The sequence below is a fragment of the Orycteropus afer genome, unplaced genomic scaffold (genome assembly GCF_000298275.1).
Source record: "Orycteropus afer afer isolate SDZICR_OR568_19922 unplaced genomic scaffold, OryAfe1.0 scaffold00006, whole genome shotgun sequence".
NCBI lineage: Eukaryota > Metazoa > Chordata > Mammalia > Tubulidentata > Orycteropodidae > Orycteropus > Orycteropus afer.
Genome location: NW_006921593.1, coordinates 9,102,000 through 9,119,637, shown reverse-complemented (window position 1 = coordinate 9,119,637; position 17,638 = coordinate 9,102,000). Strand labels below are relative to the sequence as shown.

General features: G+C 42.8%; 1 protein-coding gene across 1 annotated transcript in view; it reads left to right on the top strand.

The window, feature by feature from the left end:
• Nucleotides 1-17,638, top strand: part of LOC103196806 (S-adenosyl-L-methionine-dependent tRNA 4-demethylwyosine synthase TYW1) — a 161,741-nt gene that overhangs the window by 39,478 nt on the left and 104,625 nt on the right. Inside the window, exons 10-11 of the mRNA XM_007940605.2 lie at nucleotides 7,029-7,081; nucleotides 16,723-16,841. Of these exons, the coding sequence (XP_007938796.2) occupies nucleotides 7,029-7,081; nucleotides 16,723-16,841 (172 nt within the window). The remainder of the gene's footprint in view (nucleotides 1-7,028; nucleotides 7,082-16,722; nucleotides 16,842-17,638) is intronic.

Here is a 17,638-nt window from a genome sequence, read left to right as displayed (position 1 = left end):
TGTGATTTAGCTTAGAGGTGATCTCTGGGAGTGGTTTCACTTCCAAGATTAAAGGATATCTCAAGGTGACAGTCTTGGGGATTCCTCTAAGTCTCTATCAGTGCAATAAGTCTAGTCCTTTTTTTTTTTTTTAAAGAATATGAGTTTGTTCTACAGTGTTCTTCAGAACCATCTATTGTGTCCTTGGTCAGAGAAGTTGGTGTTGGTAGTGGTAGCCGGGCACCATCTAGTTCTCCTGGTCTTGGGTTAGATGATGCTGTGGTTCCTGTGGGCTGGGGCCCTGTGCAGTAGTGTCCTCTTTGAGTCTTTAGTCTGGTGGTCTGGTTCTGGACTGCCACAGCTTTAGGACCCTCTGGAGGACAGTTCTGCTCTGCATGCGAGGTCACCATGAGTCGGAGTCGACTTGGCGGCCACTGGGTGGGCTTTTTGATTTATGATTGCTTTAAATCTATTCTCTTGGCATTTGTTTTTTACTTGTCTCGTCTGTTCTTTGATTTCCTTTCTCCTGTTTCCGTGCCTTTTTTTAGATTGAGTATTTTTGGATGGTTCTGTTTTACATCCTGTGTTGGCTCATTACCTGTCACACTGTTTCGTTATTTAGTGATTGCTTGAGGTTCACGCGGTCCCTCTTCGTTGTGTATCACTTGCTGCATGGATACTGGAAGAACCTCACTAACATACCTCCGTTTTCCTCCTCAGAAGCTTGATGATTATTATCATGCATTTTACTTTACAGCAAAACATAAAACCAGTTCAGTTTCTACAGGTATAATTTGGTGACACAGATTACGTTCTTAGAGTCATCCAATCATTCTCACTCTCCTTTTCTGAGTTGTTTCTTTGCCATTAACATAAACTCTCTGCTTCTGAAAATTGATTCCTAGCTAATTTTTCGAGTTGTTGTTGTTGATTTGATCCCATATAGATGGTTCTTGGGAGTTCTGGTGGCGTAGTGCCTAACGCATATTACTGCTAACCAGAAGGCTGGTGGTTCAAACCCACCAGCCACTCCTTGGAAGGAAGGTTGAGCCATCTACTTCTGTAGTGATACTGCCTCAGAATCCCAAGGAGGGGTCGCTGTGAGTCAAATCGACTCAATGGCAACGTTTTTTTTTTTTTTTAGGTGGTTCTTAAAAGCATAATGCTCAAGGCAGTCGTATTTTTACTTGTTCAGGTAAACTATTAATTGGTTTTAAGAAGACTTCAGAGAATATTGTTGGTTGAAGGTTTAGAGATGATCTCAGAGCAGTAGTTTTGGGGGTTCATCTGGCCTCCATGGCTCTGGAAAGTCTGGAATTCATGTTTGCCTTCATTTTTGAAAGGTGTTTTTGCTGGGTACAGAGTTCTAGGCTGACGGGCTTTTTCCTTTCAGTGCTTTAAAGATTTTGCTCCTCTGCCCTCCTGCTTGCCTTCCTTCTGAAGAAAACTCTGTGCTCATCCTTACGTTTGTTTCTCTATACATTTTTTCCTGCTCTCGTTACTTTTAAGATTATTTTTCTTTGCAGCTGGTTTTGAGAAGTTTAATTATAATTATCTTGATGTTGTTGTTGTTGTATGCCGTCAAATCGGACCCGACTCATAGTGACCCCTCCATGGGTTTCTGAGGCAGTATCACTACGGAAGTAGATTGCCCAAACTTCCTTCCGAAGAGTGGCTGCTGGGTTTGAACCTCCAGCCTTCTGGTTAGTAGTTAAGTGCCTTAGGCACTATGCCACCAGAGCTCCTAATTATCTTGATAGAGTTTCTTTTTTTTACTTGACGTTTATTGTACTTTTTGTATACTTGGATTCGTAGCTTTTACCAAATTTGTACAAATTTTGGCCATTATTGCTTTAAATAAGGAACCTGGTGGCATAAGGGTTAAGTGCTCGGCTGCTGAGCAGAAAGTTGGTGGTTCATACTCGTGAGCTGATCTGTGAGGGAAGAGTTCTAGTGATCTGCTCCCATAAAGATTACAGCCCGGGAAACCCTGTGGGGCAGTCCTACTCTGCCCTGTAGGGTTGCTGTGAATTGGAATTGACTTGGCGGCACCCAAAAACAACAAATGACATCACTTGAGATATTTTTTTTTGCCATACTCTCTCCTCTTCCTTGGAGACTCCAGTTACATGTACGTTAAAACCCATTCCTGTGCATGTAATTTCAGCTCAGAAGTTCAGTTTGGGTCTTTTTATGTTTTTCACGTCTCCACTTAACTTTCTGAATCTATGTGAACAAGTTAGAATAGCTCTTTGATTGTTCTTACCTGCTGACGGTAGTGTCATTTATGGGTCTTGTTGGTTGATGGATTCTTTTCCTCATTATTGGCCATATTTTCCTACCTGTTTGCGTGCCTGGTAGTCTTTGATTGGAAGCCAGACATCCTTGGACTTCATTGGGTGCTGGATGCTTTAGTATTCCTGTAAATATTCTCGGAGTGCCCGGGTGGTGTCAGTGGTTGACGTGCTCACTTTGGTATTCCTGTAAATATTCTCGAAGTGCCTGGGTGGCGTCAGTGGTTGACGTGCTCAGCTTTAACTGAGATGTCGCAGATTCCAGTCTGTCCCGAGGCACCTGGAGAGAAAGGCGCGGTGATCTGCATCTGAACAATCGGCCGTGGAGAATCCTGTGGCATCCAGCTCTGCTCTGACACACATGGGGTCACCATGAGTCAGAATCGACTTGAAGGCAGATGATTATAAGCATTCTTGAGCTTTATCTTCGGACAAATATAGTTGCTTTGAAGTAGTTTGAGCCTTTGAGTCTTTTTTTTTTGTAATTAGGTAAGGCAAGAGCAGACTTAGTTTAGTGCTATTTATTCTCTACTATTGATGCAATTTAAAGATTGAGGTGCTCTGGTGGCCTAGTGCCTAAGGCACTTGTACTGCTAACCAGAAGGCTGGCAGTTCAAACCCACCAGCCACTCCTTGGAAGGAAGGTTGGGCAATCTACTTCTGTAGTGATACTGCCTCAGCAACCCAAGGAGGAGTTGCTATGAGTCAGAGCCGACTCGACGGCACACAGCAACACCAACAACAAGCTAAGCCATGGTATTTCCAGTCTCCTCATGTGCGTGTGAGAGCTGGAAAATGAATAAGGAAGACCAAAGAAGAGTTGATGCTTTTGAGTTGAGGTGCTGGTGAAGAATACTAAAAGTACCATGGACTGCTAAAAGAACTAACAAACGTGTCCTGGAAGAAATATAGTCAGAATACTCCTTGGAAGCGAGAATGGCCAGACTTCGTTTCAACTACTTTGGTCATGTTGTCAGAAGGGACCATTCTTGGTAAAGTGGATGGTCATCAAAAAAGGGGAAGGCCCTCAACAAGATGGATTGATACAGTGGCTGCAACGATGGGCTTAGGTGTAGCAGGGTTCTTGAGGCTGGGACAGGACCAGGGAATGTTTCATTCTGTTGTATATACGGTTGCTGTGAGTTGGAAATGACCTGACATCACCTGAGAACAACAACATTGACGCAACAACTATACAAAGGCATTCGACTGCGTGGATCATAACAAACTACGGATAGCATCGTGGGGAAAGGGAATTCCAGAATGCTTAATTGTGTTGATGTGGAACCTGTACGTAGATAAGAGGCTGCTGTTTGAAAGAACAAGGGGATACTGCATGGTTTGAAGTCAGGAAAGGTGGAAGTATCCTTTACCATACTTTGTCTATATGCTGAGCACATAATCCGAGAGGAAGGCGGCATCAGGATAGAGCAAGACTCATTCACAACCTGTGGTATGTAGACGACACAGTCTTGCTTGCTGAAAGGAACCTTGCTGATGAAGATCAAAGACTATAGCCTTCAGTATGGGTTACATTTTAGTGTAAAGAAAACAAAAATCCTCCCAACTGGACTAATAACATCATGAGAAGTGAAGAAAAGATTGAAATCATCAAGGATTTGATTTTGCTTACATCCACAGTCAAAACCATGTTGTGCAACCATTCTTACCTTCCTTTTCTGAGTTGTTTCACCCTCATTCACATAAACTCCCTGGTTCCTAAGGTTCATATCTAATATTTCGAAATGCTAACGTCAATGTGAGGAGCTCTGGTAGCGTACTGCTTAAGGCACTTGACTACTAACTGGAAGGCTGGCAGTTCAAATCCACCAACCTTGGAAGGAAGGTTGGGCAATCTACTTCCATAGTGATACCACCTTAGAAACCCAAGGAGGGGTTGCTATGAGTCGGCACATAACAACAACAACAACAACAACAATTTCAATATGATTGCATGTAGAAGTTCTTAAAAGAGTATAATGCTCAAAACAGACCTTTGTTACTAGTGAAGGTAAACTACTGTTCAGTTTTAATATGACTTCAGAGGGTATTTTTGGTTTAAGGTTTAAAGATAGTCTCAGAGTAATAGTTTCTGGGGTTCATCCAGGCTCCATGGCTCCAGAAAGTCTAGAGTCATGAGGATTTGATATTCTGTTCTCCGTTTTCCTCCATTTGATCAGGCTTCTTCTATGGTAAAAATGTTCGGTAATGGTAGTTGGGCACCATCTAGTTTTTCTGGTCTCAAGGCAAAAGTGGCAGTTGTTCATGGACACAATTAGCCATGCATTTCATATTCTGCTGTCATTCCTGACTCTCCTTCCTCTGTTGTTGTATAGTGAAGAATACTAAAGAGACCAACTGTTGTTCTTTTGATGGCTGTTTGCAAGCTTTTAGACTCTAGGTGCTATGCAAGGGACTAGGAGACAGAATAGAAGCATCAGGCTTGTTATTAGTGTAATTAACTGGGATGTCCCATGAAACCATGACCCTAAACCTCCAAACCAAGGAACCAGATCCCATCAGGTGTTTGGTTGTACATAGGTAACCTCAGCAGCTACTCTCACGCTTTTTTTTTTTTTAAATTTTGGTTATTATATCTATCACGCAGCTTCTACCAATTCAAGTTTTTACAGGTGTATAGCTTATTGACAGCAAATGCAGTACTGGCTGTACAGTCCTACCTTTAGTTGTTGTGATGTTTCCGTCACTGTTAACCTCCCCTGCCCTTCCCTCCTGCCCCTAGCAACAGCTAATAAGATTTGGTCACTATCCGTTTGTCTTGTCTTGTGTTCTTCTACAAGTGAGGTCATGCATATGTTCCGCTTTTGGGGAACAGCTGAACTTTTCCACAGTGACTCACCTTTTTACATTCCTAGCAGCAGTGGACGAGGGCGCCAGTCTCTCTCCATCCTTGCCAACACCTGTTGATTTCCAGTGTTCCTACTCTTGCTGTTCTCAGGCGAGGTGCTGTGTCATTGGGCTTTGATTTGCGTCTCTTGTGGCTGATGGCATTGGGCATCTTTTCATGGCTTATTGGCCATTGGAACATTCTTGTTGGTGAGCTGTCTGTTCAGGTCCTTTCCCCATTGTTTGATTGGCTTTGTCTTTCTGTTGTTAAGGTGTAGAACTTTGTTATACACATTTTGGGTATCAGACTATCACTGGAGATAGGGAGCCTGAGTCCTTTTTTCCACTCTGTAGGTTGTCTTACTACTTTTTTTTTTTGTAAAGTGCTGTGCTGAGCAAAAGTATTTCATTCTCATGATTTGCCCATGCCTTTGTTTTGCCTTTGGCTGCCTGTGTTTTTATTCTGGTCTGGGGATCTTTTAAATGTTTATCTGTATTTGAGAGTAATTAGTCAGTTGGACTCAGCTCCATCTTCAAAGAGATAAGCAGGGCTTTGTTTATTTATATGCAAGATGTTTGCATAAATGTGGGAGAGGATAAAAGACAAAAGCCCTGTCCTGTTGTGCTGTTGTTATGTTGTTATGTGCCATTGAGTCAGACCTGACTCATAGTGATCCCTCCTTGGGTTTTTTCTGAGGTGGTATCAGGAGGTGGTATCACTACGGAAGTAGATTGCCCCATCTTCCTTCCCAGGAGTGGCTGGTGGGTTTGAACCATCAGCCTTCTGGTTAGCAGTCAAGTGCCTTAGGCACTGTGCCTTGTCATCCAGATTGACATTGTTCCATTAATCATCCTGCTGTGACTGGTGCCTCAGCAGCCCTGGCCACTTAGCCATCCTCCAGGCTGTGTCTCCATGTGCCTCACCGTCTGCCAGGCAGGCGTCTCTTGTGCAGAGATCCATGGGGATGGTGGCTTCTTACTTGGGGCTCAGGAGCAGCTTTGTTAAATGTTTCCTGAGATCAGAATGTTACTTTGTGACAAAAGGAAGTGTGATCATTCTGGCCCGGCTTTTTCCTCACTTCTTAGGTGGCTCCAAAATAGGAAGTGAAAGGAGCCCTGGTGGTGCATCAGTTAAGTGCCCAGCCGCTAGCCGTGAGGTTGGCTGTCTGAAACCCCCCCATTGGCTCTGCAGGAGAAGGACCTGGCGAGGCTCTGGTGAAGATGGCCCCCACAAACCCTGGTGGGGCAGTTCTTTGGTGTCACATCGGGGGCCTCTGAGTCGGAATCAACTAGACTGCACACGGCAGAAACGCCAGCAGGGTTGTGGGGTGGTGCCGGGAGTCCTCGAAGTCCAGTGCCCTTGCTTCCTGGCGTCGTTTCTTTGCCTCAGTCTTCTGGTACTCATCGGATTCTTAGTTTGTCAGAGGTCCCTGTGCTGGTCCTCAGTCCTTCAGTCGAAATAACTTGCTACTTGCTGTTGCTCAGAGGCCGGCATGCCAGCCTATGCTCCATTCTCATGAGTTTGGAAGGAATGCGGGTTCCCTGGTGTTGAGCGTGGTGCCCTGGGTCTTGTGCTGGATCAGCTGGTTTGTCGTGTTGTTCAGAGTCGGAGCGCGACTGATGTGTGGTCTGTGGGATGCATTATATGTCGAGAGAGGTCATCGCCTCCTCCATGATTTCGGTTAGCCTTTTGTTTCTCTGCGTATTTTGAGTCTATGTTAGTAGAAGCTTATACATTTTCAGTTGTTTTCTCATCCTGTAAATGAAACCATTAATGTTTTCTGCCACTAGGTGGTTGACTGCCATTATTTAAGCAGAGAAAAACAATTTTGTTAAAATTCTTAAGTCACCTTTTGCTAAAAGGCTGTGAGTCAGTTCAGTTAATCTGTTCTCTCTTTTTCCAACCAGGATATCAGCTGATTGGGAGCCACTCCGGGGTAAAGCTTTGCAGGTGGACCAAGGTACTGACTTCTTTTTATTCAAATGTCATTTCTGTGTTATGCAGCTTTTATATGGCTATTACATGCAGGCAGTGGATTTTTTCATTTTAAAAAACACGTTCAATTAAATGGATAGACTTTTTTAAACAGTTTTTTATTGTGCTTTGGGTGAAAGCTTACGAGCAAATTCACTTTCCATACAGCAGCTCACATACTTTGTCTCATGACAGTGACTGTAATTTCCCACAATGCAACAGCTCCCCTCCCACTTCCCCCCATAGTTACCTCTTCACTGTGTTCTTTCTTCCATGCCCTCCTGCCCCCTGAGCTGTCTCCCTGTGCATACACAGCCCTTCTATTCTCCCATGAGAATAGATTTCTCTAAGGAGTGTATCTACCTAATGTAAATGTTCAGCTCATATACCTGTCTTTTGTTTGGCTGGAAGCCACAGGAGTGGGTTCAATTCCAGACCTGAAGGGCAGCTAGGGGCCATACTCTCAGTGGTTCCATCAGGCTCTATCAGACCAGCAAAACTGGTCCTCCCCACCCCCCGTCTTTTTTTTTTTTTTTTAATGATTTTGAGTTTTATTTCACATTGTTCTCACATTCTCTCCAGGATCTCCTACATAGATCACCCTCTGAGTGTTTGACAGTGATAGACGAGCACTATCTAGTTCTTCTGATTTTATAGTCCTATAGGCAGAGAATCACATGGTGTACCAGTCGCTTGGACTAATTGTTTCCATGAATCTATGGTTTTCTTCATTCTTCTTTGCTCTGGACGAGGAGAGACCCATTGTTGCTTCTAGGTGGCTGCTTGCAAGTATTTAAAATCCCAGTCGCCACTCACCGAAGTAGAATGTGGAATGTTCCATGTAACTGTGTAGTATGTTATAAATGCACAGAATGAATTTTTTAAAGTGACTTCAGTGAATGTTTCTGTGTGAACCGTATAGCTACCGCCCAGTAAAGAGGGAGACTGTCCCCTGTACCCAAGTGTGTTTACTTGTACCTGCTTCTAGTCACTACTGTCCTCACCCCTAGCCCAGGAACCATGGTTCTTATTGCTGTCCTCATAGCTTCGGTTTGCCTGTTCTAGAACTTCCTATCAAAGGCATCACACAGTATGTGTGCAGTAATTTTATGAGTGGCTGCTTAGCTGAATGTGTTTCTGAGAGTCAGTCTCACTACAGTGTGGATCCCCAGTTCCCTCTCTCTTACTTCTGAGTACACTGCAGTTTATCTGTTGATAAGTATTCGGGTTGTCGTCAGTTTTTTGGCTATGATGAATAAAATTGCAGTGGATATTTAGAGTAGAATTCACATTTATGTTCTAAGTTCTGTGGAATAGTGTATCTGTGGTTATGTTACTAATGTGACATTTAGTTGATACAGTTCAGGTTATTTTCAGTTTAAGGATTTGAACAGATGGTATTTGTTTATTTTGGATGGGTTACACTTTCCTCCATATTTCCAGGTAAAAACCATAGGGTTTTATCAAAAAGGTATGTACATGAAGTCAGAATAATTTTCTCCCTCTGGGTCATGTGGCATTGAAGGTAGTAGATTTTCCGTGAATATCTGTGAAGTAAACAGATATTAAAATCAGGATATTTGCCTTCTCTCCTTTCGGAGATGTACTCATCACCAAGTGTGATTTTGGGTGAACTTTTTTATAATACATTCCAAATCTCTTTGGAGCTACTAGTTACTGTAATGAGTGTGAATGTTCTTTGAAAATGAATAAATTATGGTAATAGAAGGGATTTTCCCTTTAGGCTTAGAAGTGACCAGTTAGTATAAGTGACTTAAGTGGCCCATATTGAACCATGGCTCCCAGTGTCCACACTCTTGTCTTGCTCTCTTGCACATGACTTGGCCACTTGACCTCTTTGGGCCAGTGGGATGTTAGCACATGTGATGCAAGCAGAGATTTGATAGTGCTTGCTTCTTGAGGCTGGTCCTCCTGGAGCATTTCCTGTGGGGACTCCGCTGCCGTGCTGTAAAGGCCAGCAGACACTGCAGGAGGAAGAGAGGCAGGTGAAGGAGAGAAGGGGTCTAGCAGCATCACTGGCAGACACTGAGAGAGGCCTTCTCCTTGTGCAATAGATACAGGAGTGACCTCCGCCCATGCCACATGCAGTGGTGCATCTGTTCAGCTGGCTCAGAACTGAGGGAGACAGTGCCCTACACACAGCACACTGTTGCTGTCCACTTGACTCATGGGAATCCCGTGTGTGTCAGAGTAGAGCTGTGCTCCACTGGGTTTTCAATGGTTGTTTTTTAAGTAGAGCTCCAGGCCTTTCTTCTGAGGCCCCTCTGGGTGGCCTGGAACCTCCAGCCTTTCACAGAACAACTGAGTGCACCACAAGGGTGTGAGGAGTGAGCAGGATGTGAGGAGTAAAGAGGCATTCAGCCGTGAGGTTTGGGGGAGGAGGGTTTGCAGCAGCTGGTATCTGAACCATACAGTATTGGATGCGTAAAAGGATGTGGTCCTGGCCTGCTGCCAGTTTGGTAGGCGTTAAATATCTGTGTGATGGGGAAACAGTCGTAGTGAAGACTGACAAGGTGTGAACGACTAAAATCTCTGATCTGAAGCCATGGTCCAGGTTCTAGGTAGGGATTGAGAAGAGAATGCTGAGAGGCTAAGGAAGTGTGGTTTTTCCTTTTCTTAGTTCTGTGTCAAGGGCTGTTTGCCTGAAAGATTAAGGGCCTTGGGAGCTTTCCATCAGGTGTTTGTGGCTTGGCTATCTTCATTTTCTTAAGCGTCTGTCATCTTGTCATCTAGGTGGAACTCTGCTGAGTAGAAGGTTCTTGCTGCGAGGACATGTGACTATAGTGGGTAATGATGGAGGAGGACTTGTTTGATGAAGAAGTCATTTAATTGATAGTCTCTTTTTTCACCATTACCGTTGCCATGTTGTAGTCTGGAGAGCAAATACGATATATTTATCATATGTGTGTCTGCAATACAGATGACCTATTGCATTGGGCAAATCTGCTGCAAAAGGTCTCTTTAAAGTGTTGAAAAGCAAAGATGTCTTGTTGAGGACTAAGATGTGCCTGACCTTAGTCATGGTATTTTTAATGGCCTCATATACATGTGAACTGGACAATGAATAAGGAACAGCAAAGAATCGATACCTTTGAATTATGGTGTTGGCAAAGAAGACTGAATATATCATGGACTGCCAGAAGAACGAATAAATCTGTCTTAGATGAAGTACAGCCAGAACGCTCCTGAGAAGCAAGGATAGCGAGACTCCGTCTCATGTACTTCTGTGATGTTATCAGAACGAACTGGTCCCTGGAGAAGGATATCGTGCTTGGCAAAGTAGAGGGTCAGTGTAAAAGAGGAAGACCCTCATGAGATGGATTGACACAGTGGATGTACAGTGGCTCACACACACAGCGGTTGTGAGGACGGTACTGGACTATGTGGTGTTTTGTTCAGTTGTAGGGTCAGTGTAGGGTCACTCTGAGTCAGAACCAACTGGAGAGCATGTAACAGTAGCAACACGTGTGTACAGTGAGCAACACCTGGGCCATTTCAGGGCTGGCATACGTTGATTGTCTTTTTCCTTTGAGAATTAGTACCATTTTCTTGGTTCCTTGTATATCCAGGACTTAAGGGATCTTTAAATAGAAATGAGTGAAGTTAAAGTAACAGGGAGATAGGTAATTTTTGGAAGTTTTGAAGATAAGCATTTTATTTGTCTGTTTTGAAAAAGACTCTTCCTATGATAATACACGAGTTGGGGAGTCTGTGAGGCTGGCAGGTTGGCCCATGGTAAACAATGAGAAAGCACATTGTCAGCACTTGAGAACTGAGTGGACGGTGATGAATTACGCAGGCAGCCGGTGAAGAGCGGTCACAGGTGACGGAATGCAATCAGACCCTGCTTGAACTGGTGGCCTCGTGTTGGGGGAACAGATCCCCAGGCTTGTGCGTGGTGGTATTTGAAGTTTGTGATTCAAATCACTTGTCCTTCAAATAATACATTTTTGCTTAACATTAAAATAACATGTAAGGAATATAATAAATAAAAATTATATGCTACCATGCAGAAGTTTTTTTCTGTGTACCTTTTCATGTGTTTGTGGTGGTGGTATTGTTATGTGCTGTCGAGTCGGACCCGACTCAGCGACCCCTCCTTGAGTTTCCGTGACAGTATCACTATGGAAGTAGATTGCCCCACCTTCCTTCTGAGGAGTGGCTGGTGGGTTTGAACCGCCAGCCTTCTGGTTAGCAGTCAAGTGCCTTAGGCACTACGCTACCAGAGCTCCTTCATATGTTTGTAGATATTTGAAATCATAATATAGATGTAATTTTATACCCCTTTTTAACCTAACATTATAACATAAACATTTTCTTACTAAAAGATCTATATTCAGGCATAATTTGTAACAACTGTGTAATTATCGATGAATATGCCATAGTTTAATTTACCATTCACCTAGTGGTAATAAGGTTGTTTTCAGTTTTTTTCACTCTTATAATTATGTGACAAACATGTTTTTGCTTGAAGTTGTATTTGCATTTAGATTATTTCCATAGAGCAAAGTCTTAGAATTGACGTTACCAATTCAAAGGGTTTAATAAAAGTCTTTTCTTGTAATTTTCTATTAACTCTTTGTCAAAACTATTAACAAAGCTTGGATCTTTTATTGAAAATATTTTTCCTAGTTTATTTTTTAAAACTTTTGCTTTTGAAAACAGATTTTTATTTAAATAAGGAGTTTAAATACAACACAAAACATGAAAACTGAAGGGGAAACCAGTTCCTGGTGGGGACATCATGCTTGGTGAAGTGGAGGGTCGGCAACAAAGAACAAGACCTTCAGCAAAATGGATTGAAGCAGTGCCTGCAGCAATTTGCTCAAACACAGCAGTGATTGTGAGGATGGTGCAGGACTGGGCAGTGTTTGGTTCTGTTGAACGTCGGGTTGCTATGAATTGGAATTGCCTTGATGGCACCTACTAAGTGTGTGTGCGAGTGTGTATGTGTCTATATATATGTACACAAACACGTGTGTACAATGAGCAACATCTGGGTCATGCAGAGTTGGTGTATGTTGATTGTCTTTTCCTTTGAGAATATTTAATACTTTAAAGAAGTCTTTTGCAGCAGATTTGCCCAATGCAGTATGTCATTTGATTTCTTGTTTGCTGCCTCCATAGGTGTTGATTGTGAATCCAAGTAAAATGACGTCCTTGATGATGTTCAGTATTCTCTGTGTTTAGCATTGTCTTTGTTCTCTCGTGCTGCTGTAATACAAGGAGGGGTCGCTATGAGTCGGGGCCGACTCGACGGCAAACAACAACAACAACAACAACAAAGCTGTAATAGAAATACTCCAGTGGATGGCTTTAACAGACAGCACGTTATCCTGTCACAGTTTCAGAGGCTAGAAGTCTGATGACAGAACCCTGGCTCTCCTCGAAGCTTCTGTCCCTGTGTCTCTTGGTCACAGAAGGATCCCAGTGCAGGGACCCTGGGTCCAAAGGCTGTGCTCCACTCCTGACTCTTCTTTCTTGGCAGTAGAAGGTCCCTTTCTCTCGAGTCCCTCTCATTTCATCTCTTGTAAGATAGTAGGTGTCACAGGCCACCCCTCAGGGAAACGCCCCTTAGATCAGATCAGGGCTGTGAAGGGATTAAGAGTGTCGTATCTCACCACGTGATCCGCAGCCTATACGACTATGAGACCAGAAAAACTAGATGGTGCCCGGCTACCACTGTCAACCACTTGGAGGGGGATCTATGTAGGAGATCCTGGATAGAGAGGGAGAACAATGTGGAACAAAACTCAAAATCATTTGGAGAGGGGGACCAGGTTTGGCGGTCTTTTTAGAGCCTGATGGAACCACTAAGACTATGGCCCCTAGCTGCCCATCAGGTCTGGAATTGAACCCACCCAGTGGCTTCTAGCCAAACAAAAGACAGACGGATGAGTTGAACATTTACCTGAGGTAGATAAATTCCTTGGAGAGAACAATCATGGGAGAAAGAAGGGCTTTGTTTGCACAGGGAGGTAGCTCAGGTGGCAGGAGGGCATGGAATGATGGACACAGGGAAGAGGTAACTCTTGGGAGGAAGTGAGAGGGGAGCTGTTGCATTGTGGTAAATTGTAGTCAGTGTTATGAGACAGTGTATGTGAACTGCTGTATGGAAAGTGAATTTGCTCTGTAAATTTTCACCCAAATCACAAAAAAAAAAAAGAAAAAAGAAAAAAGAATGGTGTATCCTACCCTAAGCACCTCACAACTGATTGGCTTATCACATCAGATATGATAGGGGATGATGACATCATTATATAACTGCCAAATTACATCATTATATAACTGCAAACCACTGAGAATCATGGCTTAGACAGGCTGACACATGTTTTTAGGGGACACAGTTCAATCCATGGCAATCATGATAGTGCTTACTGGTCCAGTTGAAAGGATTTCTGTTTTCCTCATGTTGAGGTGTAATCCATACTGAAGACTGTAGTCTTTGATCTTCTTCAGTAATTGCTTGAAATTCTCTTCACTTTCAGCAAGCAAGATTGTGTCATCTGTGTATCTCAGCATGTTAGCAAGTCTTCCTGCCATCCTGATGCCGTATTTGTCTTGTTCACATAGCCCAACTTCTTGATTATATCTTCAGTATACAGATTGGATGTTGTTGTTGTTGTTGTTATGTGCCATCGAGTCGGCCCTGACTCATAACGACCCCTCCTTGGGTTTCCGAAGCAGTATCACTACGGAAGTAGGATTGCCCAACCTTCCTTCCGAGGAGTGGCTGGTGGGTTTGAACCACCAGCCTTCTGGTTAGCAGTCAAGTGCTTTAGCCACTATGCTACAAGAGTATGGTGAAAGGATACAACCCGGACACATACCTTTCCTGTATTTAAACCACTCACTTTCCTTTGTTCTGTTAGAATGACTGCCTCTTAGTCTATGTGCAGGTTCTGCACAAGCACAGTTCAGTGTTCTGGAATTCCTGTTTGCAGTGTTGTCCATAATTTATTATGATCCACACAGTCAAATGCCTTTACATAGTCAACAAAATATAGGCAAACATCTTCTGATATTTTCTGCTTTCTGTGATGATCCATCTGACATCACAGTGATATCTCTTGTTCCACATTCTCTTCTGAATCTGGCTTAAATTTCTGGCAATTCCTCACTGTGCTACTGAAACCATTTTTGACTTATTTTCAGCAAAATTTCATTTGTGTATGATATTAATGATAGTGTTCAGTAATTTCTGCATTCCGTTGGATCACCTTTCTCGGGAATAGGCACATACATGGATCTCTTCCAGTTGGTTGTCTAAGTAGCTGTCTCCCAAACTTCTTGGCATAGATGAGGGAGTGCTTCCAGCATTTCTTTTGTTTGTTGAAGCATCTCAGTGTGTATTCTGTCAATTCCTAGAGCTTTGTTTTTCATCAATTCCTTCAGTGCAGCTTTGATTTCTTCTTTCAGTACCATTGGTCCTTGATCATATGCTACCTCCTGAAAGAGATGAACATCGACTAGTTCTTTTTGGTACGGTGACCATGTGTATTCCTTCCATCTTCTTTTGATGCTTCCTGCATCATTCAGTATTTTTATCCCTAGAATCCTTCAATATTGCAGCTTGAGGCCTGGATGTTTTCTTCAATTCTTTTACCTTGAGAAATGCCAAGCATGTTCTTCTTTTTTGGTTTTCTAATTCCAGGTCTTTGCACATTTTGTTATAATACTTTGCTTTCTTGAGTTGCTCTTTGAAATTTTCTGTTAAGCTCTTTTGCGTCATCATTTCTTCTTTTCGCTTTAGTGACTCTGATTTTTAGAGCAAGTTTCAGAGGCTCTTCTGACATCCACTTTGGTCTTTCTTGCCTTCCCTGTCTTTTTAATGACCTTTTGACTTTGTGTGTGATGTCATCCCACAACTCATTTGGTTTCCATTCACTAGTATTCCGTGCGTTAAATCTGTTCTTCAGATGGTCTCTCAATTTAGGAGGAATATACTCAAGGTCGTATTTTGTCTCTCATGGACTCGATTTAATTTTCTTTAGCTTCAACTTGAACTTCCATGTGAGCAGCTGATGGTTTTTTCAGCATTTGACCTCTGGCCTTGTCCTCTCTGATGATGCTGGGCTTTTCCATTGTCTCCACAGATGTAGTGGATTTGATTTCTGTGTATCCCACCTGGTGAGGTCCATGTGTATACTCACCATTTCTATTGTTGAATAATGGTATTTCCAGTGAGTAAGTCTTTGTAGACCATAGTCGTCTCATTGTGTAGTCCATAGTCACTTCATGTGCATGGCTGTGCTGACCAGTCCCTGCAAGGTGTATGCCAGTCACATGACAACGTGAAGCTCAGGGCCAGACAAAAAGTTGGGTTGTTATCATCTTACCCAGAAAATGTTAGTCAGCCTGGATAAAAGTAATGAACCCTCTGAGGTAGAGACTAGGCCAAAGGTAAGTCCTCAGGGATAGGGAACAATCCCTCAAGCTGTTTTGCCAGAGAACCAAGGCAGAAGGCCACAGAAAGGAACTCATTTGACCACAGTGCTAGAAAGTCCTCCTGCCACAGTTTGATGGATCCTGACAGAAGACTGGATACTCTTGGCCAGAGACAAAGGACAGTTTGTGACAATACCAGCAGTAGCAAGACTATTAGCGTTTACTCTAGTTCCTAAGAGCAGTTCCCATGAGCAGCATTGGGAAGGCCAGGTAACATCTGCACATGGGTTAGGGGAGAGGAACTGGAGGCCTAGGGACCATGCATCTTTCATCATTGGCTGTAGCCTTGCTTGATCTTTGCTCTGGAAGGACACATTTTCTTTATTATACTGTGTGTCCTCTATACGCTCTCTCACCGCCCCAGCAATCTCAGGATGTTTGAATTCTACCTGTTCTGTTGACATGGCTGTGCTTCAGGCTGTTATTTCCTACCCACTCTCTTCCTCAAAGCAAAGATGTGCCTTCCAAGTGCTGTCACCGTCAAGCCTGTCTTATCTGTCCCTTGACATTACAGGTAGTTCCTGACTTAGACAGGGTTTCGTTCTGACCACTCCATTGTAAGTCAGTTCTGATGTAAGTTGAGTACCTCATTTTTTTTATATTTCTGTTTTCACTGTCACTGCCTGTATTCTCAGTCGCTTGATAAGTCTGATCTTCTGACCCTTATTCATCTTTGGAGGTTGAAAACATTACATAGAGACTTACAGATATGATGACGTCAGGAAATTATGTGCTGCAATATCGTGTGTAGTACGTATTACTAACAATAAGATCACAAAAAATAACCAAAAATGTACAGTCGTAAGCACGGTTTATCGTAACTTGAATACGTTGTAAGTTGGGGACTACCTGTACAGTTACTGTGCTAATATTATTGGGGACAGTTAAATGGATTAGGAAATTAAAGCACCAACAGTTCTCCCTGTAGAGGTTTTAGAGTTAATGAATCATGTTTATTTCATTGGGTCTTAGAAAATCCAAAGCACTATCAAAACATTAGAACAGTGTAATGTTAATTTTCTGAGTCACGCAGATACCATTAGGAGTATTTACGGCTATGAAACACATGGTTTCTTCTTAAAGATGCTGCCTTGGTGTTTTGCTTCTGTGCTTTGAGGATTTTATTCAAATTATCATTTGTTTTTTTACTTGTCACAGTCAATGCTTCGAGGGAGAGGCGGTTGCTATAAACATACATTTTATGGCATTGAAAGCCATCGCTGCATGGAAACCACTCCTAGCTTGGCGTGTGCAAATAAATGTGTCTTCTGTTGGCGGTGAGTAAAAATGAATGGCCTTGGGCCACAAGTATATAATAATCAGAATTTAGAACCCCTACTTCTGCCCCCAGGTTTGTGCTCAGTGACCTACAGCTCTGCTGTTTCTGTAATTAATATTACATATTTATTATAACATGTATCTTTATGCATTCAGTTGTTTGATTTACATACAGTGAAATGCACCATTTGAAATTGCAGTGCACTGAGTTTTGGTCCATGGGTTCACATGTGTACCTACCCCCACCACATTTGTATTGCTTTCCTCACCCGGGAGGTTCCTAGTGCTCCTTTCCCATCAGATTCCCTCCCCCACTCCAGCTTCAAGCAAACACTGAGTTGCATTCTGACAATACATTTTGTTTGCCGTTTCCGTACTTGTATAAAATGGAATTATACAGTAGCCCTTTTGTATCTGGCCTCTTTTGCTCAGCAGAATGGTTCTGAGATTCATCCCTGTTGTTGTGTGTACATCAGTGGTCTGCTGCTGCTGCTCGCTGAGTGGTATTCCGCTGGGTGGCTATACCACAGTTTACCGCTCACCTCCTGATGAACATTGCATTGTCTGTGTTTTGGCCAAAGCTACTGTGAATACTGGTCTGTCAGACTTTCACAGACAAATACTTTCTTGCAAAAACACCTGTGTGTGAAGTGGTTGGATTTAAACAATCCATTTGGATAGTTGGTCTTTTTTTTTTTTTTAATTTATTTTTTTTATTATTAGGATTTGGGTGAAGATTTACAGAGTAAATTCACTTTTCATACAGCAGTTCACATATACTTTGTCTCATGTCATT